The 24,730-nt window shown below is 26.0% G+C and overlaps 2 protein-coding genes across 2 annotated transcripts; one reads left to right on the top strand and one right to left on the bottom strand.

Annotated features, from left to right (window-relative positions):
- Nucleotides 1-4,310, top strand: LOC145832957 (WD repeat-containing protein WRAP73-like). Its single transcript, XM_082940163.1, has 4 exons — nt 1-389; nt 1,295-1,697; nt 3,275-3,615; nt 3,936-4,310. Exons 1-4 carry the CDS (start codon nt 1-3, stop codon nt 4,141-4,143), a joined length of 1,341 nt encoding a protein of 446 aa, XP_082796289.1. The 3' UTR covers nt 4,144-4,310.
- A 9,084-nt stretch (nt 4,311-13,394) lies between these two features.
- Nucleotides 13,395-14,547, bottom strand: LOC145832409 (endoribonuclease LACTB2-like). Its single transcript, XM_082939730.1, has one exon. The coding sequence runs from the start codon at nt 14,526-14,528 to the stop codon at nt 13,659-13,661; it is 870 nt and encodes a 289-aa protein (XP_082795856.1). The 5' UTR covers nt 14,529-14,547; the 3' UTR covers nt 13,395-13,658.
- Nucleotides 14,548-24,730: the final 10,183 nt, after the last annotated feature.

Raw genomic sequence — 24,730 nt, 5'->3', positions numbered from 1 at the left:
ATGAACTTTTCTGAAGTCTTCAAAAAGTCACACAATCTTTGTTCATTTTCTCCTAATGGTGTTTATTTATTAACATGCTGGTCTTACAAAGTAACAATAAGGACTTCAGATACTTTGCAAATTGTACGCTTGTACACATGTATGGATGCAGTTCAAGAAATTTCATGGTCCTCGGATTCGAATTTTATAATGTGCTGTATGTATAAAAGAAATTGTGTTCAAGTTTGGTCTATGGAAGAGCCAGATTGGACATGCAAAATTGATGAAGGATCAGCAGGTCTTGAACATGCCAGGTGGAGTCCTGATGGCCGCCATGTACTCACAAGTGCAAGCTTCAACTTAAGACTCACAGTATGGTCTTTAATTAATAAGTCCATTTCCTACATTAGGTTAGTTTTCAAATTAAAAGTTATGTTACATTTAGATAATCTTGGCTATTTGAACTTTTGTTAATTATTTGTTTTAAGAATTTTAAATTTATTCGAGATATTACATTGAAAGAAAGATCTACAAATAAATAAGACTGAATCATTCTATTTTTTTCTATACTCAAGCTATTTTTAAACAGTTCTAGATTTTGTTGAACTAACTTTTACTTTTTCTTTTTGTCATTTAAAAAAATAAAACATATGAATTAAGGTTACAAAAATCATGGATAATGTATTTTGTAAAGTTTTTTAAACCCTTTCTTTAAGTTATAGGTAATACACATTATAAAATGCGTGGGAACTGGTATTTAAGTTTTATACAGCATAATATTAGAAAAATTACTGTGGTATTCAAACTAAAGTTTGAATGTGTAAATAGAAACATATAACTTTAAGCGTAAGAAGCATCAAACATAATCATATAACTTAAAGTCAGTAGGGAAGTTAGTTTTACTAAGGTTATCTAGAAACTTTGTTTATTTTAGCTTTTTCATGTGATTTTGGAGGGAAGACAATATGATGCATTTTTTAAACGTTTTTGTTATTTGCGTAACATTTGTTGTTTTTTATTAAAATATGAACATATCACTCAATTTTTTTTAATTCTCCTAAATGTAAGAAATGACTTTTTTATTATCACTAAATTAAGTTAAAATTTAATTTTTTTATCTTTATCTACGTAACAAAACTGTTTTAAAGATTTAAAGTTATGACAAAACTTAAATCCTAATATATACTAAAAAAACTTTTTCAATTTAAGGTTATTTTTGTCATTTATGATGCTGATTATTTTGTCACTAGTTTTTTGTTGAAATTTAGTTGTTTTTATTAGTATTATATAAAAACTCACAATTATCTTATTGCAGATATTTGAAAAATGCAGTTGATTGCGTTGACTTTAGCAAAGATGGGAAGTATCTGGCAGTAGGTGAATGTCGTAAATGTAAAGATTACATTAGTGTATACAATGTAGCTTCTTGGGATCTTTTGAAGTTGTTCGAGTTAGATACTGATGAGCTTGCTGGAATAAAATGGAGCCCTGACAGTAGAGTTATTGTTGCTTGGGAGAACTGTTTGTGGTACAAACTTTATATTTACACTATTGATGGAAGGTGTTTGACAGCCTACAAACCTTATGAATTTGGATTAGGTATAAAGTCAGTAGCTTGGTCACCGACTAGCCAGTTTTTAGCTGTGGGAAGTTATGATCAAAAAATACGAATTCTAAATCACATAACTTGGAAATGTGTCAGCGAGTTTGATCATAAAGTATGTAGAATTCGATAGGTTATATATTTTTTAATGTTATTTAATTCTATTTATTTTTTTCAGTTGAAGAATATCTATCAAGTTAATTTTACTTAAACAAAAGTATAGATAAATGTTTTCAAATTGATATTTTACACAATTTTAATACATAAATTTGATAATAACTTAGATAGCTTCTTTAATTATATGCATACAGTAAAAGTGAAAATTTGAATTAGGTTTTTGAGTTTTTATGGTTGTATTGTTGTAATGTGGTTGTATTTAACTTTTAAAAAAGATATTGAGACCTGCAGCTTGTGTTTGCATTTTCTGAATGCTGATTGACGTTGATTTTTGAGCTTCTTTTTTATTATAAAAAACATCAAAAAAAAAACTTTAAGAAAATGTTTTTTTTTGTATATATATATATATATATATACCACAGATGTTTTTGTGTCAAAACTTTATTCCGACTAACGGCGTTTCACTGCTCTCAAATAAATTTAAGAACAGATCTACGGAGTCTCAAAAAAGCTCTAAGAATATATTCCGATAAGCTTAGCTTATCAGGATCTCCAGGATTTAAGGCCTTTTAACGTTACATCTTATATATATATACAATAATGTGTTAATATGCATCCACGTGACAACATAAACTGAGAATCCATTGTTTCTTTTTTTGTTATTAATTTTAACTTAATTTCTCACGAGTAGGAATTTTTTTTTAATATACTAATCTGATTATCAAAAGTAAGTATAATAACAATTCAACCAAATAAGCAAAACACAAAATAAACATTTTAATCTAATATAAATCAACTTTACGCGCATCAAATAACATAGTAGACAGAACATTTTAAATAAGAAGATTTTGCTTAGCTTTTTCAAGCATGTAAAGTTTTTGTACTTTTTGGCTTTTTAAGGTAAACTCTATCTGCAAGTTACTACAGTTGAACTAATAAATTTTATTTTTACACACAAAGCTGTACACTAAACTTCTAAACTTGAATTTAAAGTTATCAATAGTTTAAAACACATAGGTTTTAAAAGGAGTTTATATATTTTGAAATTTCTATATTTCAACTATTTTTTTGAAATAATTTTTTTCTTCTGATCATTTTTAAAACTGACTGTAGTAAAAATTCTCATTTAATTCATTCTTGAACATTAATTATAGAGTTTTCAAAAAAATTTTAATCACGAGTCGTAATAGTATACTGTTGAAAATGTATTGATAGTTTAACAATAAATAAATACAGTGGGGACATAGATAAAGATAAGATCACATTTTAAGATAAGAGGTACGCACTAAGTTTCGAAAATCAAAATTATTTTATAAACTTACTAATTTATAAATTCATGATTTTTTGTTAGACCAATGAAGTAATACAACTAAAAATATGATTTCAATATGCCTAAAGCAAGTGTAACTCGACTACTTAAAAAGTGTATTATTTTTAAAATAAACGAAAATAGATCGCATGTTTATTTAAAGTCTGTTGATTTTAGCATTTGATTGTTATGAAAAGAGTTTAGTTTATCTTAATGCTAGTTTATCTTTTGTAAGTGATTTAACTTATATATGTTTTTACTTGCAGCCAAGCGTAAAAGAAGAAAGTGTTGTAGTCTACAATGAATCTACCATTAAAACACCAAATCAGAATTCTCCCAGTCTGTCTTCTTCTCTCAAAAGTCTTCAATTGTTCACTTCGCATACAAAGTATGATGTGGTAGCCACTCCTACAAACCTACCTCATATAATACCAGATCCAGAAAAACCAAATCCAAAAGTGGGTGTTTCTTGGTCGCAGTTTAGTCCGGATAACAAATACTTAGCTGCGGTGGAAGATAGCATGAAAAGTGTAGTGCACGTTTGGAGTGTTCAGAAAATGAGTCTTTTTGTTGTATTAAAACAATCACAACCTATAAAATTTGCAGCGTAAGTTTTTTTAAATGTCTTTTTAATAACCGTAATGCTTTGTTTTTTGTTTTGTGTCTTTTTTTGAAAAAAAAAAAAGTTTTAATTTTCTAAAAGTTCAAAAACTTATAAAGAATTTTTACTTAAAACGTTAGTAGTACTTTTCTTATGAATAAGTTTTACAAAAAACAACTTAAAAAATAAAATTTTCTACGCATCTAGTACAATTTGCATAATCAAGTCTTAATAAATTTTAAATGAGTTGATAAATACAACTGATACGTTTACAGTTAAACTTCCTACTGCTCATTCTTGTCATAATAAGTTTAACATTTTCACAGATGGTCACCAACCGAAAGTAAACTTGCGATTTGCACAAATACTGATAAGTTGTATCTGTGGTCACCAGGTGGGGCTGTTTCAACCCAACTTCCCGTAAATACGTCATCAAAGTTTTTTGTCAGCTCCATTAAATGGCATCCTTCTGGGAGTTCATTAGCACTTCTAACCAAGGATGATATGATAATGTGTTATTTGACAACTTCATAGTAACTAGACAAACTAAACGACATAAAATATCAGCTTACATATGATCACCTAAGATATATAAATATATTATAAGGATCAACGAAAAAAACGACTGTGAATAGAGAAAAAAAGAATAATTGTTAAGAAAAAGCATATTAAATTGTTTTTTGTAGTTTCCTAAGCTAAATTAAAACTGATCTAAATATTAAACATGAGAATAATGATAAACTTTATATGTTTTAACAAAATATTTAAAATTTTATGATAAAAAATTTATTACTATTCTTATTAAATACTGTGACTTTCTATATTTTCTAGAAAAATCTTACAAATCTTTCTTTTATTAGTTTAAATTTTTTAAATAAAAGACTTATTAACCAGATTTTAGTTTTATTTGATTTTAAAACAAAAAGTCTTTTTTTCTGAATAAACTTTGACTTCTTGTATTTAAGTATTTGTATGCTAGTGTCGGGTTATTCATGCCTATTTTCTTTGGCAGATAAATTTTCACCAACCAAAAAAAAACTTTATTTCTGTCGCAATCTCTTGATCAACTGAATCTTGTTGCTCACTTTTGTGAGTGTTTGCACTTGTTTCCGATTTAAATATAAAATAAAATGACAATAAATTTTTAGAAACATCGTTTTTAGACAGTTAAGCTTTATTAAACGGTACTAGAGGAACTTGGCCACCTTGACCAGTCTCACGACTTGTATGATTTTTTAGTTCTGATTTCAGTAGTTTTACAACCTTCTGTTTAAGGTTAGCAGGGAAAAATTCAAGTCGATACCGTGGATCAACAGCTGTAGTGAGTAAAAACGAGTCGTTATCTTAAAGGTTTAGTCGTGTGCTGTTATTAATATTATAAAACCTTCGTTCGAAAGTCTCTTCTTTATTTTCTGCCAAGGTTGTAGAACTACTTTGACCTGGTGGACTATTACCTTTATGATTAAAAAACATTTTTAGTACTGCTGCATGCGGGATTACTCTTGACAGCAATGCGTTGTTCCTACTGCGTTGTACTACACTGCGGATCCGGCCAAACACCAGCTAGGATCCGTATCTTGAATCCGGTAGATCACTAAAAAAATAAATCAAATTTGGTAATATTTAGCTATTTTTTTCACTTAAATATTATATTATAATTGAAATAATGTTAAGTTGTTATACATAAAATAATTTTTAGCTATGTACTTATATTATTTTACAACAACTAAAATAATAACTTGGTCTAGTTTTGCGCCTTATTTGTTCTAAATAAACTACAGCAATAATGAACTTTTACAAATCATTTTTACTCTTGAGTCACATTAGATACGCTATGTTGTGTTAGAGTAGAACAAAAAAGCTACAATTATCGAACTTAATTTATTTGTCTATTTAGCACTCTTGTATATTTCGTAGATTACCTATACCAACACTTTTGTTCATAAGGGCCCCTTTGACGAAATAAAAAAACTAGTGCCCCCTAAAATAAATTTTTCAAAAAAATAATTATAAATACTCTTAAGACCTTTATTTTTTTGCTTTTCAATTGTCAACTCAAGAATACTTACTATTTAATGTAAGTTTCAAATGTTGGCCTTATGGCCCCTTCACTACTTATGGACTCCTAAATTTCTAAAAAAGCCAACTTTAGGAAACCCTGATTTAGACAGAATCTTTAAAAATTATTCCTTATAGAAAAAAAAACTGAAACATGGTAGTTTAGACTTTAAAGAAGCTTTAAACTTTTATTTTTACTGTTTAGCTCATTTTTTCTCTCAGTTTTTTATATAGCATAATTTATAACTTTATTAAGTCTTTTAAAACATCACTTTGAAATATTCTTAAAGATATTATATTAAAATATGAAGTAATTTAAAAAGTTAATCTGGTTAAAAGAAGTTTTTAAATATTTACTAAGAATTGGTCTAGTTAGCTCTTTTGCTGTTTTATGTTAACTGAATAAGACCATTAAGTTAATAAAAATAATACAGTGTAGCGATTTTTTTTAACTTATTCATACTAATAACTTAGTTACTCTCAAAACTTTGTTGAAAAGCTTCGAGTAGTCAAAAAGAAGGGTAGGCAAATTTTATTGTCGCCGGGCTAGGTTTACCTTTAATATGATTTAGTTAAATTTAACAAAAAATTACTTAACCAGATATACCATAAAAAATTTTATTCAGTGAGAACTTGTTTAAAAAAACCTTGCGAGTCAGAAAATAAAAATTTGTACTTAAATAGATTAAAAAAAGTTTTACTTGCAACGATGCAATAAAACAATCATTAAATAAAAACTGCTTTTTATATAAAATAAACTTTAGAGCTCATATAAAAGCGCTTTATATTAAAAAGCTTAACTGTAGTTGTTTATTAGAAATATTTTTAAATCTAAAACAAACGTTGAGTGTTAAATACTTCGTAAGAAAGATCTAGGTTGCCGTACGTTGCCGACCCCTATTATAGTTATTTGAAGTGTTTTAAATTTAGTAAGTGAACCCAACTAAAATAAAAAAAAAAAAAGTTTTTACTATACTTTGGCTAAAACTTAAAAGATAGTGTTTTTTACTTGTAATGAAAACAGTTTAAATTCTAAAATATTTTTTAAACAAATTATAAATTAAGTTTTAAACTCGAAAAAAATTTAAAGTCTTATTTCATGCCGATAAAAAGTAGATCAATTGATAATTATGATAGTTTATACTTAGTTTTGTCAGAAAACATGAACTTATGTTCAGATCATATTTGCTATAGATAAAGTTTTAATGATTAATTTGTTTTATTAACGTAACATATACCTTTATCCTTTTATTCTTGACTAATGAACTGTAAAACTCAACAAAACTTTGTTATCACTATGTTTATTAATACTAAAATTATTACAACTTTGTTTTAGTTTACAATTGTCTGTAAAACTGCAATATTACGTTTAGCCATCTTCTACACCAGTGGTTCCCAACTTTTTATTTCCCCACACCTCTAAAATAATTTTATTTGTTCTCGCACCCCTTGAAGTACATGCAATGATTTTTTAAGAATATTTTCAAATAGAACGAAGAAGACTTATTTTAATTCATTTTTTTTTGATAATGTACTATATTAACAAAATTTAAACATATGGAAACTTAAAAATACAAGAAAATGTGTTCAAACAAGGTTTATTTATTTTTTAAGGTAGAAAACACCAGTACTCACTCTTCCCTCTGTAACGATTTCTAAAATGAAGCATGTGAGTTTTGAGCTCATCACTTTTTATTCCCCCTGCCCTATCTTTACATTAATCTTAAAAAATCAAACTACCTTAAATCAAACGAAATAAAAACAAATCTCTTTTCAAACAAATTTGTTTTTTAACTAGCGTAATGAAAAATAAGAAACTAATTCAATATTTTTGTTTAAAAAACCCCTAATGACACATCTTTTGGCAAACACTCTCAAGGTATTTAACAAAAAATTAAGTTTCTATCTATGGGTTACTTTTTTAAAAAGATTAAAAATTCAATTTTAAATTCGCTTTAAGTTTAATGACTCTTTTGTTCCTGTTTATTGCACAAGACTTTCTCAAAACATAACACCATTGTTGCTGTTAGCAATTCGCATGGCTGCCTGTGCATTCAAGCAATTTCTAGATTTTTTTTGATTGACAAAAGAGTACTAGATCTAAAATCGCACAAGTATGTTGTCGCGAATGGGATGATCATACTTAATTCTTTTTCAAAAAGTCTTGGAAATATTTTCATTACACAACACAAATATTGTTCCAGATTTTTGCTTTCAAACTGCATTTTAATAAAACGGTTCGTGCACAATTCGATAAGTTTATTTTTAAACGATTCATCATCCGGTATATAATCCAAATTAAAAGAATATGGATTTATATCCGTTCTTCAGAAGTTTTTAGTTCTCCTATTCCGAAATGTTCATCAAATGACTTGGATAGTTTTTTTCGAAATGATTCACAATTTTTCACACACACTTGGAATTAAAGACTCTTCTTCAACAGTCACTTCTTCGAGTGATGGAAAATTTGATAAATTGCCTCTTTTAACTCGTCGACACCAGAGATGTAACTTTTATTTGAAAGCATTTAACACTTTACAACATTTTAATATGTTTATGTTTTTCCCTTGCACAGAAACACTCATGTTATTCATACGGCTGAAACTGTCACTTAAATAAGCTAGTATTTGAATAAATTTATTCGACTCCATTTCTTTGACATGGTCATATAGTTACGTTCCTTAAGATTACCTTTGACTTCTTTCAATTCAAAAAAGCTTGTTAAAGCTCTTCCACGTGATAGCCAGCGGACCTCAGTATGGAAAAGCAAAAGTAAATATTCACTATCATAATCCTGACACGACGACTTAAAAAGGCGGTGATTTAGAGCACGACCTCTGATCCAGTTGAGAATCAAGGTTGTAGAATTCTAAGTCGTAGGTTGTAGAATCCACAAAATATTTTGTAGTAACGTTTAAAGGATGACAACGTTAAATTTTTTGTTTTCTGAGTTTACATATTTAACGTTTGTTTCTCTACGGCTTTCGTCAACTAATTAAGTAAACAAATTTTGGTGATAATTAAGTTTTATAAGTAAAAGTTTAGAAAACTAGCCATTTATAAAACTAAAGTTATAATTACAGAATAAGAAGCTCTAAACTAAGAACTTTGGAGACTTTTTTTTATTTTAGAAGTATGTTTAGAACAAAACATTTTTTTATCAAAAGGAACAAAACCAATTTAGAACTTGAAATAGATGAGATAAAATTGACAACTTGTGTAGGTAGATCAACTCAGTAGACTTACAAACATAAAAACAAGAACAAATAATTTTAGTAGTCTTCTTTTTTCTCAAATATTTTCAATCGTTTATATTATACTAGTGTTTTTCATTATGGTATTTAAACTTTAACTGGTTTATATACAAAACAAATTCCAACTTAGCAAATTGAAAATAAAATCTGGTTAATAGTTCATGCTAAATGAATGTGTTAAAAGCTAGTATCGAAACATAAAAGTCTATAGTAAGGTTCTTTTTGTTTTAGGTCTAAAATAAAAAAATCTATTTACTTTAACTACTCAATTAGTGGATTTAGTTCTTGGCTTGAAGTATTTAAGATTAAAGTTATAAGTTTTCAACCTGACTATTTACACCACTATGATTAACGAGAAATGTCGGCTAACTACAGCCAGCAAAAATTACTAGCTCAATATTTGTTTTCGAGCCAGTAAAAAGCTCATGTTGAAACAATTAAAGTTTTTATATTTAAAGTTTTAAAAAGTGCTCTTAATTCGACTCTGTGTATAAAGTAGTGCTTATTAAAAGATTATGATAATTTCATTCCAATACCCTTTTAGCTCTATTTTAAAATATTTTGTAAAATTTTCAAAAGTACGTACGCATGCATAAAAAGTTCTTATTAAAACTGACGACCTTTTATATGTTAAAAGGTTTATAAAATCGATGTATGTAGTGTAGGAAATAGAGAGAGTTCAGATTCAATAGTAAAATGTATAATTGACTGTTTTATCATTTTAAATTAAATAAATCTACAACATTAAAGTTTTGGTTAATTATCCATTTTCTCAAAATAATATCCACCAAATGCACTTACATTCAAAAAGAGTAAGTATATTTGCACAAGTTTTTTAACTAAAAGGACCAAAAAAATTACTAACCGGCTCCGTTTGTCAACGGTAGCTAATAATATTTTTGATACCAACCCTTCTAGAAAGTTTAAAATATATAGAAGCAACAACTTTGAAAAAATTGTTCAATAACAAGCATAAGCTTGTATGTTTACGTTTTCATTACTTTCAACATTCATATTTGTTTTAGTAATGATAGGAGTTTATATAGATTTTATACTTATTACATCAGCATTTAGTGAAGGGTTCGATAGTCTTTTATAAGTAGCTGGTCAATTTTCTTAAAAAAGTGTATAGATAAAAGTCTATGATGGTATTTCTCTAAAGTAATTGTACAATCGACAAAGTAAATACTGTTTTAAATTAAAAAAATTGATAAAACATACGATAGAACAGTATTAGCGATTGATAATTGTTAAATTTAGCACTTATTCTAAGCTTTTGCTACAAAAACTTTTTCTGTATAAAAAAGTATGATTCTAGCTAAAAGACTTCGTTTGCCAAGCGCTGGTTTAGTGAAAAACTTTTTTTTTATACCGACGTAGGTTTTTGTAAATTTTTAAATACTTCTACTTATCAAATGGAAGTTTGTTAAGAGTTTAAACAGATGCATCTTGGCTGCAACTGATTAGCCAAATGTGAATTATAGATGAAGCTTAAATAGTTCAAGTTGTTCTAGAACTTGTATTTTTGCAGTTTTTGTCAAGATTAAACTATATGATGATTTAATAAAAAATAAGCATAACAAATATGGTAGTTGAGAACTAGAAAGAATATTCATTCATTGTTTAATTTAGAGAAGGACATAAATATAATAGTTAATGAAATTTTCTTTATCTCTGTCAAGATTCTAGTTTCTGTGCTAGTTAATACTAGATTCTGTTCTACTTAAAATTATAAAACTCAAACAGTAAACTTTATAAAATAAATAATTATCTCAATGAAAATATCAAATAATAACTGTTTATTACCAGCCGTATTTTTTTTTAAAGAAACAGTCGTGCAAATAAGGTTTTGGTTAGCTAAGTGAGCCTAACTTCAAAAGTTAATTCATTAATAATAGATCCATGAAAATCTGAGTGCAAGAAATCATGGAATTTACAACCAAAATATTTACAAACAAACCATACTCAAAATATGTTTTAACATAAACAGTGTTTACCTTGTAGTTAATTGGTGCATAATTATGTGGACTGTACGTTAAAAAACACTGAACAAATATACTAAGATATACTTATAAGTTCCTTTTTTCAAGTTATTAATATTTTAAAAATAGAAGTTTTTGTTATGTTTACTATTTATAAAGTGTAGGAACTAGTTTTTATTCCAAGTTTAACATTCCTAAATGATAATCTGAGAAACACTAAAGTAAAATGAGCTATTGAAATTAATAAAATTTAATCATTTTAAACAGGGTAGCTGTCTAAATTGCGCAAAGTACAAAATTGCACGAAGATACTTTTGCACGAGGGGATAAAATTGCACGGAGATACTTTTGCGCAAGCAGACAATTTTGCACGTGTTAATTTTTTTATTTAGTTTTTTTTTTACTATCACTGTTACCCCTAACCCTCGGTCGATAAGTTTTTTTTTAAATTTAATAAAAATTTTTTTTTTTTAATTTATTTATTTTTTACTATCACTGTTACCCCTAATCCTCGGTCGGTAGCTCTTTTTTTTAATCAATTTTTATTTATTTTTTTATTAGCTTTTTTTTTGTTTTTAATTTTACTATCACTATTACCCCTAACCCTTATCCTCGGTCAGTAACTTTTTTTTTATTAAATAATTTTTTTACTGTTTTTATTTTATTTTTTACTCACGTGCAAAAATTGACCCTTGGTGCAAAACCGTCTTCGTGCAATTTTGTTCTCGTGCAATTTAGTCCCCTCGTGCATTTTTGTCTTCTTGCAAATTAGACCCGTTCCCTTTTTAAACAAGCTACGTAAATGCTTTACTTATGTCATTATAAATTAAAGAACTAATTACTACAAAAAATAACCAAAGTGTTTATATACTACTTAAGATTGAAGTTTTTAGCTTGTAAATCAAAACTTAAGATAGATTTAGATAATTTATACAAATAAAACATCTTTATTCTGTTCTAAGAGGGTTGTTTTGAAAATGTTTAGTATGGTAGTATGGTCTTTGTTTTACTTTATTCATATAGTTTTTTTTTTGAAAACATAAAAAAAAAAACAAGATTATTTACTACCAGGGTTGCCAAATGTTTTTGGCAAATTTTTTCCAGGTTTCCCAAATTCTTCCAGGATATTAAAAGTATACATTTTTGGGTTTATTTTTAGTTTAGAGTTAAGTTTAAGGTAAAAACTGTGTTAAATAGTATAAAAACTTTGAAAAGATACTGTAAATCTACTTCAAATGTGTTTTTTATTAAAAAAAATTAAATGATGACAAAAAAAATATTATTTATATGGTAGATTTTCAGTGTCAAATCAAAATCTTTCTACCTAACATGTAAATAAAGATGTGGAAATTAAATATATTATTATTATACCAGGATCCGTTGACAAAAAATACGACATCTTCAAGTAAAACAAAATAGTAAACTGCACATAAAAATGTTTCTTATCTATAATGTTATTTAAAAAGTTATTCATGCATGACTTATTAACATAAAAAACTGACTTTTGACCATTTTGAACCCAAAAAAACTGACTTGGCCTGACTTTTTCCAATTTTTACAAAAAAAAGACTTAGCCTGATTTAGTCTGACCTGTGCAACCGTGTGATACTTAAGTTAAATACTTTAAACATTAATTTTTGTATGATGATATTTCAACTTTTATAGATAAATTAAAACAAAATTACTTTAAAAAATTGAAAAATTGTTTATACAAAGAGATATGTTTAAAATAAGTTTATCAAAACAAAAAAGTTAATTAAAAATGTTGTACAATTTAAATTTTTTTACTTTATGAAAAAACTTTGATTTCTTAACCTTAATTTTAATCTCTTAACTAAATAAATGGTTTAACCAATTGAGTTATAAAGCTTGGTAAAAAAAAGTTCGACTTGTCTTTTAGTAAAACCTTTAGACAATATTTTCATTTAAATTTTAATTAATTTAGAGTACATATATTAATCTACACATGAATAACAACTCAAATGAGAAATAGAAATAAGTTCAGAATCGTTTAACAAATAAACACTTTAAAAAACTTATTCTTAAACCAGAACAATCTATTTTGACAACTAACACAATTATTTTGTTCAGGCACTAATGCATTCTTCAATTTTATATACTAAATATAGTCCAAAAAACAAACATATATTAGTTTTACTTGTTTTTAATTACCTTAGTTTAATTGTAGTTTGTTTATCAGTTAATCAAATTTAGTACTTGCAGTTCAATTTAAGTATTATGAAACAAAACCTACACTTAAAGTTTTATGAACATTTACTTTGAATTCAATAATATTAGTAAATACATTTAAAACTAATGCAAAGTTGGTTGCTAGCCATTCAAAAAATATTAAATATTAAAAACTTTATGTATCAAATTATTTAAGCACTTTTTAGCAATAAGACTTTTTTAAGGTAACTAAATTTAACATATAGGTATTGCAAAACGATCTCTTAAAGTTGATTTTTTTACTTTATAGCTCAGTATAAACTTGAAGATTTTGTTAAAATATAGGGTAACTCTAAACATGATTGAAATTTGTAAAATTAATATTTATATTTTAAATAAAAACACCAATGTTAGGTTAATGTTCTGAGACAGCCAAAAAAATATATAATAACAACTGTTAAGAATTGTTAATTATAATTTGTTAAAATCAAAGAAATCATTCCATAAGTATCAAAAATTGCACTAAATTAAGAGTTAAAAAACTAAGCATAAAAATTAAGCTGAATATCAAAAGTTTAGTAATTAACTAAAGTTTTGGTTTGAATTCCCATTTATTATCAAAAAATTTTACTTTTCCATCTTTAACAAGCTTGCTTAAATGATTAAGTACATTTTTTTCAGCAGCTTTAATAAGATTGTCTGATAGTCCCTTATATACACCAACTACTATATCAATACTTGTTACTGGGCATTTACAATTTTCAAGAAATGAAAGAATTTGCATTTCACGATTCATTCTATGGCTTATGTAGTTAGATATGTGTTGTACAGGATCACTAATTACTTTTCCATGACCTGGATACATTAAAGATGGTTTGTATTCTAGCAAAATGTTTAATGAATTCATGTAGTCATATAAATCTTCAAAAACAGCAGTGCCTTCTCCTAAAACACAGTCAGCACAAAAAATAGCGTTTTCTTCTAATAAGTGCAGTGAAATATGGTCCTCAGTGTGTCCTGGGGTGAACACAACTTTTAAAGTTGCACCTTCTGTTTTAATTATTTCACCATCAGATAAAAATGTGTACTTTGAAGTAAGATTACCAGGAGGCTTTTCATTTTCGGATAGGGGGAATTTTAACAATGGTAAAAATTTTTCCTCTACTACTTCATTTAAGACATCTTTAATTCCTCCAACATGATCTTCATGCCAATGGGTGAGGACTAAAGCTTGCAACTTAATCGGAACATTTTCTCCAAAACTTTGAAGACAACTTTTCAAGTTTTTTGTATACTCTGGTACACTCGGGCTTCCTGTGTCTATTAAAATCCTGGACTTACCTGTACCAACCAAATAAGTGTTTGTACCTTGTAAAGTCATTGGACTTGAATTGCAACCTAATATCCTTATAACTCGGCTAGAGAGCTTTTCTATTTTACTTATATTACTAAGCATTCTGTAGTCTTAATATCTTAAAATCTGTTAAACAGTTAAAGTTTTCTTGAGTTCTAGCAATACAATAAATTTTATTTCAAAACAAAATTTGATACAATATAATGTTTAAGTAATTAAGTTAAGAACTCATTTAAATTTATACAGCTTATACCTAAAACTTGTATTAAAATATCTAAATATTTTCTTTCTGTTAAGTTGTATTTTTGAAATATGTCTGGATTAAAGTTACAACATTACAGGCAAAAAAAAACAAGCTTAATTCATCAAAACCAGTCTCAGTTTATACTATAGTTGTAGCAAAAAATAACTAACTTAAACATTAGTCAGCAATTGCAGTAGTTAAATTTAACTAATAATTTAGCTTGAGTACTATAAACAGGCTAGCAACTTATAAAGTCAAAAACTATTCTGAAAGATCAAAAACTATCCTTAGTGACCTTAAACTGGCCTGAGTCACCCTGAGTTTTTTAAATCCATAAAAAACTGATACAAATTTAAAAAACTACAAAGTCAAATTTTTGAACAAAATTAGTGTTAAAACTTCAAAATATTGAAATGAAACTAAATCTCAATTAAGATCTAGAAAATAATTCAAGAGGGATTTCTAAAAATCTTAAATTATCCTGAGTTTGTATAGAAAAACCAATCTAGCCTAAGTCATCCTTAGATTTTTATAAGTCAAGTTAGGCTGAGATTTTCAAAATAACCAAACTGTCCCAAGTTATCTTAAGTGTATCAAGTCCTAAATCATATTTATATTTTAAGTTGTTACTCCTAGCTCTGACAACTTCAACTGATTTTATTGAATGCTTTTGGCTGAAATAAAGATTCATTTTAATAATATTTCAGATTAAGTTCCTAATCAGTTCTATTTAATGAATAATTGAAAAACTTATTAATACTTATACTTCTTTTTTTTTATTATATTTAATTTAAATTACCCCTTAATGAAGAAAAAAAGTAAGCCTAATTACAAAAAAACCTTAAGTATATTGCTAAAAATAAACAAAACACTGTCATGCTTGAATACTGAAAAAATTGAAACATAACAAAATATTTTCAAAGAAAATACTATTTTATAAAAAAATTATTAATATTAGTCCAGAAAAATTTATTAAAGCCTGAATTTGCAAAAAATTCAAAGAAGCTTGAGTTATTAAACATGCCTAATGTATCTATTTTAAGATATTAAATTTATTACTTAAATAGTGGTCATCACGAGATGGAAACAAAAACTGGTTTTTTGTGCGAAATATGTTGGATATTTTTGTACTTATGAATAATGACAATGATTTAAATAGTTTCTATTTTGTGATGAGTTCACTGCATTCAAATTTAACATTTACTCTGACAATAATAAATTACCGTTTTTAGATACAGAAGTTAAACTAGTTTCAAACAAACTTCACACAAATGTTTATAGAAAACCAGCGGATACCAATCCGTAATGCAGGGGTCCGCAAAATGCAGCCCGCGGGCCACTTTGAATTTTTATTTTTTCTAGTTTAAAATATTAATCTTCTCAAAAAACAAAAATAAAAAATTAGTGTTATCTTTAAAGGATAATCTATCGCCTAAACTTTTTTTTGTTCGGAAAAAAAATTCTTTAAATATGTTTTTTAAAGCATATAAAAAACGTTCCTTTTTGACCTGCCAACCCCTGTGCTAATGCATTACACAATTCCATGCCCAAAAGCATAGAAGTCTGTAGGATTGGTATTTAAACATTTTTAAAATACTTTTCAAGAACCAATATTTGGAATAACTTATACAAACTAAAAAAATATTTAATAGAAACCCACAAATAAACAACTTAAACTTTAAACAAGAGCAAAAATAATACAGATAAAAACTATAAAAATGAAAGAAGTTTGTATTTTACATCTATTTATTTAGGAAACTGCTCATTAAGATTTCACAAAACGAATAAGAACTGTTTTTGAAAAACAGAATATAAAAATAATACCGGCTACTAATGTATAACTATGTCATAATTAGTTTAAAATTCAATATTCAAAACTATTTAAAATTTCATTTAACTTTTGAAGAAGAATCAGAGATAAGATTCGAAAGTTTTATAAACTTTTTTTGAATGGAAAATATTTTATCAGCAGTGACATTTTTAATACAGTGATTTTTCATTGTACGTTAAAACGTTTATACACAGCTTCATACATTAAATTTAAAACAAGTCGATACTTATACTTTTCTGACAACATTGAAACTTTGTATTTAAGTTCTTAAAGGTATTATTTAAAAGGCAATTTTTTTTAATTTTTGCTATTTGGCCTTTTTTATCAGCAGTGACATTTTTAATACAGTGATTTTTCATTGTACGTTAAATTGATTATACACAGCTTCATACATTAAATTTAAAACAAGTCGATACTTATACTTTTCTGACAACATTGAAACTTTGTATTTAAGTTCTTAAAGGTATTATTTAATAGGCATTTTTTTTTTTTTTTTGCTATTTGGCCGTTTTTTATCAGCAGTGACATTTTTAATACAGTGATTTTTCATTGTACGTTAAAACGTTTATACACAGCTTCATACATTAAATTTAAAACAAGTCGATACTTATACTTGTCTGACAACATTGAAACTTTGTATTTAAGTTCTTAAAGGTATTATTTAATAGGCAATTTTTTTTAATTTTTGCTATTTGGCCGTTTTTTATCAGCAGTGACATTTTTAATACAGTGATTTTTCATTGTACGTTAAATTGATTATACACAGCTTCATACATTAAATTTAAAACAAGTCGATACTTATACTTTTCTGACAACATTGAAACTTTGTATTTAAGTTCTTAAAGGTATTATTTAATAGGCAATTTTTTTTAATTTTTGCTATTTGGCCGTTTTTTATCAGCAGTGACATTTTTAATACAGTGATTTTTCATTGTACGTTAAATTGATTATACACAGCTTCATACATTAAATTTAAAACAAGTCGATACTTATACTTTTCTGACAACATTGAAACTTTGTATTTAAGTTCTTAAAGGTATTATTTAATAGGCATTTTTTTTAATTTTTGCTATTTGGCCGTTTTTTATCAGCAGTGACATTTTTATTTCAGTGATTTTTCATTGTACGTTAAAACGTTTATACACAGCTTCATACATTAAATTTAAAACAAGTCGATACTTATACTTTTCTGACAACATTGAAACTTTGTATTTAAGTTCTTAAAGGTATTATTTAATAGGCATTTTTTTTTATTTTTGCTATTTGGCCGTTTTTTATCAGCAGTGACATTTTTATTTCAGTGATTTTTCATTGTACGTTAAAACGTTTATGCACAGCTTCATACATTAAATTTAAAACAAGTCGATACTTATACTTGTCTGACAACATTGAAACTTTGTATTTAAGTTCTTAAAGGTATTATTTAATAGGCAATTTTTTTTAATTTTTGCTATTTGGCCGTTTTTTATCAGCAGTGACATTTTTAATACAGTGATTTTTCATTGTACGTTAAATTGATTATACACAGCTTCATACATTAAATTTAAAACAAGTCGATACTTATACTTTTCTGACAACATTGAAACTTTGTATTTAAGTTCTTAAAGGTATTATTTAATTTCTTAATTTTTGTTATTTGACTGATATTTATGAGCAGTGATATTTCTAATACAATACATTTCAACTAAAACTTTCTTTGTTGGAATAAAACTTTTTATTTGAATATACTAAGTTCGACACGTTTTTAGCTAATTTTTAGCCGTTTAGATGTAATAATTTAATGAAACTACTTAACTTACATCTACTATAATGTTTATTCTTAAGAAAATTAGAAGGCCTAATTAAGCGATTTAACTTTTTAAAGCAGTTTATGTTGCTTTGCACTGCATACTGCACCCCGTGACTTCATTGATAACATCTATCAAAATTTAGACTAAATATAAGTAAACTAGGTTTAAAAAACATTGTTGTTAAACTTTAACAAAGTTTTTATATTTTACGATACAAAAGATACAAGTATTTTACTATTTTATTGCTAAATTAAAGAAAAAAAGAAAAAATCAATAATAAAATTTGAAAATATTTGGTTAATAAAAATGAATTTTGTAATTCACGATATGTTCGGCAAAACTAAAGTTTATTGGAAAAATAAAAAGTTTTACCTAATTCAAAAATTTTATCTTTAAACAAACGATAAGCATATAAAGTAATTAAAGTTATGTTTATAGCAACTTTTGTTGCACACATCTTTAAACTAAATAGAAAAATCAAACAAAAAATTAAAGTTGTTCATTAAAACTTTTCATAGAAATTAAAACAGTATATAATGAAAAAATATGATGATTTTTTAAACCAAGCTTAAAACTGTTCACAACTTTCTAACAAATTTTTAACTCTAAAAACGTTTTTAAAAACGGCTTTATATTTTTGTGTATTTATTAAACACCCTTTTGTTGTAGTTTTGTTTCAAGTCAATTGGAATATTCCTATGCTAAGTTATCCAAAAACAATTCGTTTGCTTAACTAATTTTGATGATCTTTTTTACCAAAATGGTTTTTATAAACAGTATTCGTGTCTTTTCGAGATAAGTAGAGAGTTGTTATTATAAGTGTTAAAATAAGTTAAAATAATTTCAACTAATTTAAAAAAATAATTGAAATTAGTTCCAACCTAAAATATTTCAAGTTGATACTACAGTTTACACTTTTTTTTGCTATTGATTATTTTTTTAAGGATATGTTTAACAATTATATGGTAAAGTTAATTAATGACCATTTGATAAATGCTTTAAATGAATACTTTATCTCCAAGTATGATTGGTTTAGCAAACTTATTTGATCATGTTTGTAATAAAATTTAGCTATCTATTAAAATTTTGCAAAATAGTTATAAAATTTTAAAAGAAAATACAAGAGATGTTTATGTTTGTATTTATGTTTGTATTTATATTAGAAACTTTGAGAAAGGTTGCCTCACACTCAGACTAATGAATAAGTCTTTCTAGTTTAAAAAATTTAAAAACTGACTCAATTCTGGATATTTTTTTATAAATGTCAGGCAAAGTTTCATGGTTTTATTATTACTTTTTTTATTTAGTTCACATTAAGTATTTTAACATAATTTAGATATTTTTAGCAGGGTTGCCACAAGGTCAGGAAAAGTCAGTAAATACTAAAAAAGACAAAAGTCAGGAAAAATTGGAGTTGTGAAAAAAATTTCAAAGTCAGGAATTTTCAAGGGTATTTGATGAAATTTACAAAATTGTTTATTTAAAGTCTTCAAATGGTAAAAAAATTATTGAAAATCGTCTAACGTCAAACTAAAACTGCAAAATTACCCAAAAAATTACAAATTTTTTTTCTTTCTGATGCCTTCATCTGCTAAAAATTAGTATAATATCCTTTATAAAATTGCAAAGTGTTTTCTACTGATATATTTAACAGATACCATACTTGAATAATCAGTTTTTGAATTTTTCTTAGTAGTCACTAGGACACTGCCATAGTGAAATTGTGATATATATACAAATGCTTATATTGCAGAGTAATAGAATCAATATGTTTTTTTATCTTATATATTATTAAGCACAAAGTATAGTTTTTTATGTAACAAGTTCATGTGTATACTTTATCTCTTTATAACTTTTTTTAAAATTTTTGAATTTAAAAAATTAGTTATAAGAGAGGTTTATGCCATGACTTAGTTTAATTTTTTGTATTTTTTTGTAGAACAACTTATTTTTTTTTAATAGATAGAACATATTCATTTATTACAAATTCATACTGAATGATAAAAGAAAATAAACAATTGCTTTATAAACAATTGCAGGTCATAACGTCCGAGTCAATTACAAGTTTTATTCATGAAGAACAACGAAACCATTGGAAGGGAGTTGTTAGTATTTATTATGCGAATAGTTAAAAACTTATGTAATGCAAAAATTACTTATCAATAAAATTGTTTAAGTCTAATATATAGTTTAGTTAAAACTAAAGAAAATTTACAGTTTATTTTCGACAAGAAAGTTTATGTTTTTGATGCCCTTCTTAGCCAGTCAGGAGAAGAAAAGGAAGGAGAAAAACTTATAGATAACATCAAGTTAGTACATTGTTAGCAATAGCTATAAAATGTTGTTTTTAGTTTTTACGTATTTAAGTAACCTTAAATGGTTATTTATATAGTTATTTCAAAAAAAAAACTTTTTTTTTATTAAAATAGGCAACAAGTTAAGAACGACGCAGAGTTATTGAATGTGGTCAGTGAATTAAAAGCTGTTGGAATAAGTCACAACAGACAAGAAGACTATTCAAGTTGTGGACTACATGTACTCGAGGTAAAAATGAAGTTTCTAATTAGTCTAAAACAAACTAGAGGAAACCAATGTTACTTGATAATGAATTGTTCATTTAATTTAAATATACAGGCTGCAGAAGAAATACTCTCAAGTCTTCCATTATTTCCATCAGAAATAAAGCTGACAACTGGTGTTGAAGAAAATTATTACAAAAGATTAGAAGTAGCAACGAGATTAATAAGGGAAGGAGGTAAACTATTTGTTACTAAACTTTATTCTGTTTTTTAGTATCATATGATTTCAAAATTAACTAGAACTTTATTTACAGTAATCAATACGAATGCTTGTAATATTTGCAAAAAATACCACCCACCTGCAACAACAGTTGGCAGGCTAAAAAAGAAAGAAAAAATTAATTGGGTAAGCAAAATTTTGCTATTATATACGTTTATATATGATCCAAACTACTTACCAGTTTAGACTATTATTTTCTTAATTATATAATAATCGAGTTTTTATAATTTTAGTTAGAATGTGGAAATTGTGGCCAGTGGTACCATGTATGCTGCTTGGGGTTTTCTTTAAAAACGTACAATATTGTGAAAAAACAAAAGTTCATCTGCGATTTGTGTAGTTATTCAGTTGTGTTAGAAAGTTGTGAAGAGTTTTAAGCTTTGTTTAAAAAAATCATCATATTTTTTCATTATTTATTGTTTTAATTTCTATAAAAAGTTTTTATAAACAACTTTTATTTTGTTTTTGATTTTTTTATTTAGTTTAAAGATGCGTACAACCAAAGTTGCTATAAACGTAATTTTAATTACTTTATATGCTTTTCGTTTGTTTAACGATAAAATTTTTGAATTAGGTAAAACTTTTTATTTTTCCAATAAACACTAGTTTTGCCGAACATATCGTGAATTACAAAAATTCATTTTTATTAACCAAATGTTTTCAAATTTCATTATTATTTTTTTCTTTTTTTTCTTTAATTTAGCAATAAAATAGTAAAATACTTGGTAAAATGGTAAAATATAAAAACTTTGTTAAAGTTTAACAACAAAGTTTTTTAAACCTAGTTTACGTATATTTAGTCTAAATTTTGATAGATGTTATCAGTAAAGTCACGGGGTGCAGTATGCAGTGCAAAGCGACATAAACTGCTTTAAAAAGTTAAATCGCTTAATTAGGGCTTCTAATTTTCTTAAATATAAACATTATAGTAGATGTAAGTTAAGTAGTTTTATTAAATTATTACATCTAAACGGCTAAGTATTAGCTAAAAACGTTTCGAACTTTGTATATTCAAATAAAAAGTTTTAATCCAACGAAGAAAGTTTTAGTTAAAATGTATTGTATTAGAAATATCACTGCTTATAATATCAGTCAAATAACAAAAATTAAGAAATTAAATAATACCTTTAAGAACTTAAATACAAAGTTTCAATGTTGTCAGACAAGTATAAGTATCGACTTGTTTTAAATTTATGTATGAAGCTGTGTATAAACGTTTAACGTACAATGAAAAATCACTGAAATAAAAATGTCACTGCTGATAAAAAACGGCCAAATAGCAAAAATTAAAAAAAATTGCCTATTAAATAATACCTTTAAGAACTTAAATACAAAGTTTCAATGTTGTCAGAAAAGTATAAGTATCGACTTGTTTTAAATTTAATGTATGAAGCTGTGTATAATCAATTTAACGTACAATGAAAAATCACTGTATTAAAAATGTCACTGCTGATAAAAAACGGCCAAATAGCAAAAATTAAAAAAAATTGCCTATTAAATAATACCTTTAAGAACTTAAATACAAAGTTTCAATGTTGTCAGAAAAGTATAAGTATCGACTTGTTTTAAATTTAATGTATGAAGCTGTGTATAATCAATTTAACGTACAATGAAAAATCACTGTATTAAAAATGTCACTGCTGATAAAAAACGGCCAAATAGCAAAAATTTAAAAAAATTGCCTATTAAATAACACCTTTAAGAACTTAAATACAAAGTTTCAATGTTGTCAGACAAGTATAAGTATCGACTTGTTTTAAATTTAATGTATGAAGCTGTGTATAATCAATTTAACGTACAATGAAAAATCACTGTATTAAAAATGTCACTGCTGATAAAAAACGGCCAAATAGCAAAAAAAAAAAAAAATTGCCTATTAAATAATACCTTTAAGAACTTAAATACAAAGTTTCAATGTTGTCAGAAAAGTATAAGTATCGACTTGTTTTAAATTTAATGTATGAAGCTGTGTATAATCAATTTAACGTACAATGAAAAATCACTGTATTAAAAATGTCACTGCTGATAAAAAACGGCCAAATAGCAAAAATTAAAAAAAATTGCCTATTAAATAATACATTTAAGAACTTAAATACAAAGTTTCAATGTTGTCAGAAAAGTATAAGTATCGACTTGTTTTAAATTTAATGTATGAAGCTGTGTATAATCAATTTAACGTACAATGAAAAATCACTGTATTAAAAATGTCACTGCTGATAAAAAACGGCCAAATAGCAAAAATAAAAAAAAATTGCCTATTAAATAATACCTTTAAGAACTTAAATACAAAGTTTCAATGTTGTCAGAAAAGTATAAGTATCGACTTGTTTTAAATTTAATGTATGAAGCTGTGTATAATCAATTTAACGTACAATGAAAAATCACTGTATTAAAAATGTCACTGCTGATAAAAAACGGCCAAATAGCAAAAATTAAAAAAAATTGCCTATTAAATAATACCTTTAAGAACTTAAATACAAAGTTTCAATGTTGTCAGACAAGTATAAGTATCGACTTGTTTTAAATTTAATGTATGAAGCTGTGTATAAACGTTTTAACGTACAATGAAAAATCACTGAAATAAAAATGTCACTGCTGATAAAAAACGGCCAAATAGCAAAAATAAAAAAAAATGCCTATTAAATAATACCTTTAAGAACTTAAATACAAAGTTTCAATGTTGTCAGAAAAGTATAAGTATCGACTTGTTTTAAATTTAATGTATGAAGCTGTGTATAAACGTTTTAACGTACAATGAAAAATCACTGAAATAAAAATGTCACTGCTGATAAAAAACGGCCAAATAGCAAAAATTAAAAAAAATGCCTATTAAATAATACCTTTAAGAACTTAAATACAAAGTTTCAATGTTGTCAGAAAAGTATAAGTATCGACTTGTTTTAAATTTAATGTATGAAGCTGTGTATAATCAATTTAACGTACAATGAAAAATCACTGTATTAAAAATGTCACTGCTGATAAAAAACGGCCAAATAGCAAAAATTAAAAAAAATTGCCTATTAAATAATACCTTTAAGAACTTAAATACAAAGTTTCAATGTTGTCAGACAAGTATAAGTATCGACTTGTTTTAAATTTAATGTATGAAGCTGTGTATAAACGTTTTAACGTACAATGAAAAATCACTGAAATAAAAATGTCACTGCTGATAAAAAACGGCCAAATAGCAAAAATAAAAAAAAAATGCCTATTAAATAATACCTTTAAGAACTTAAATACAAAGTTTCAATGTTGTCAGAAAAGTATAAGTATCGACTTGTTTTAAATTTAATGTATGAAGCTGTGTATAAACGTTTTAACGTACAATGAAAAATCACTGAAATAAAAATGTCACTGCTGATAAAAAACGGCCAAATAGCAAAAATTAAAAAAAATTGCCTATTAAATAATACCTTTAAGAACTTAAATACAAAGTTTCAATGTTGTCAGAAAAGTATAAGTATCGACTTGTTTTAAATTTAATGTATGAAGCTGTGTATAATCAATTTAACGTACAATGAAAAATCACTGTATTAATAATGTCACTGCTGATAAAAAACGGCCAAATAGCAAAAATTAAAAAAAATTGCCTATTAAATAATACCTTTAAGAACTTAAATACAAAGTTTCAATGTTGTCA

Source organism: Thalia democratica, chromosome 1 (genome assembly GCF_965202585.1).
Source record: "Thalia democratica chromosome 1, ktThaDemo2.hap1.1, whole genome shotgun sequence".
Lineage (NCBI taxonomy): Eukaryota > Metazoa > Chordata > Thaliacea > Salpida > Salpidae > Thalia > Thalia democratica.
Note: the sequence above shows the minus strand (reverse complement) of the source record. Positions and strands in the feature narration are given on the sequence as shown.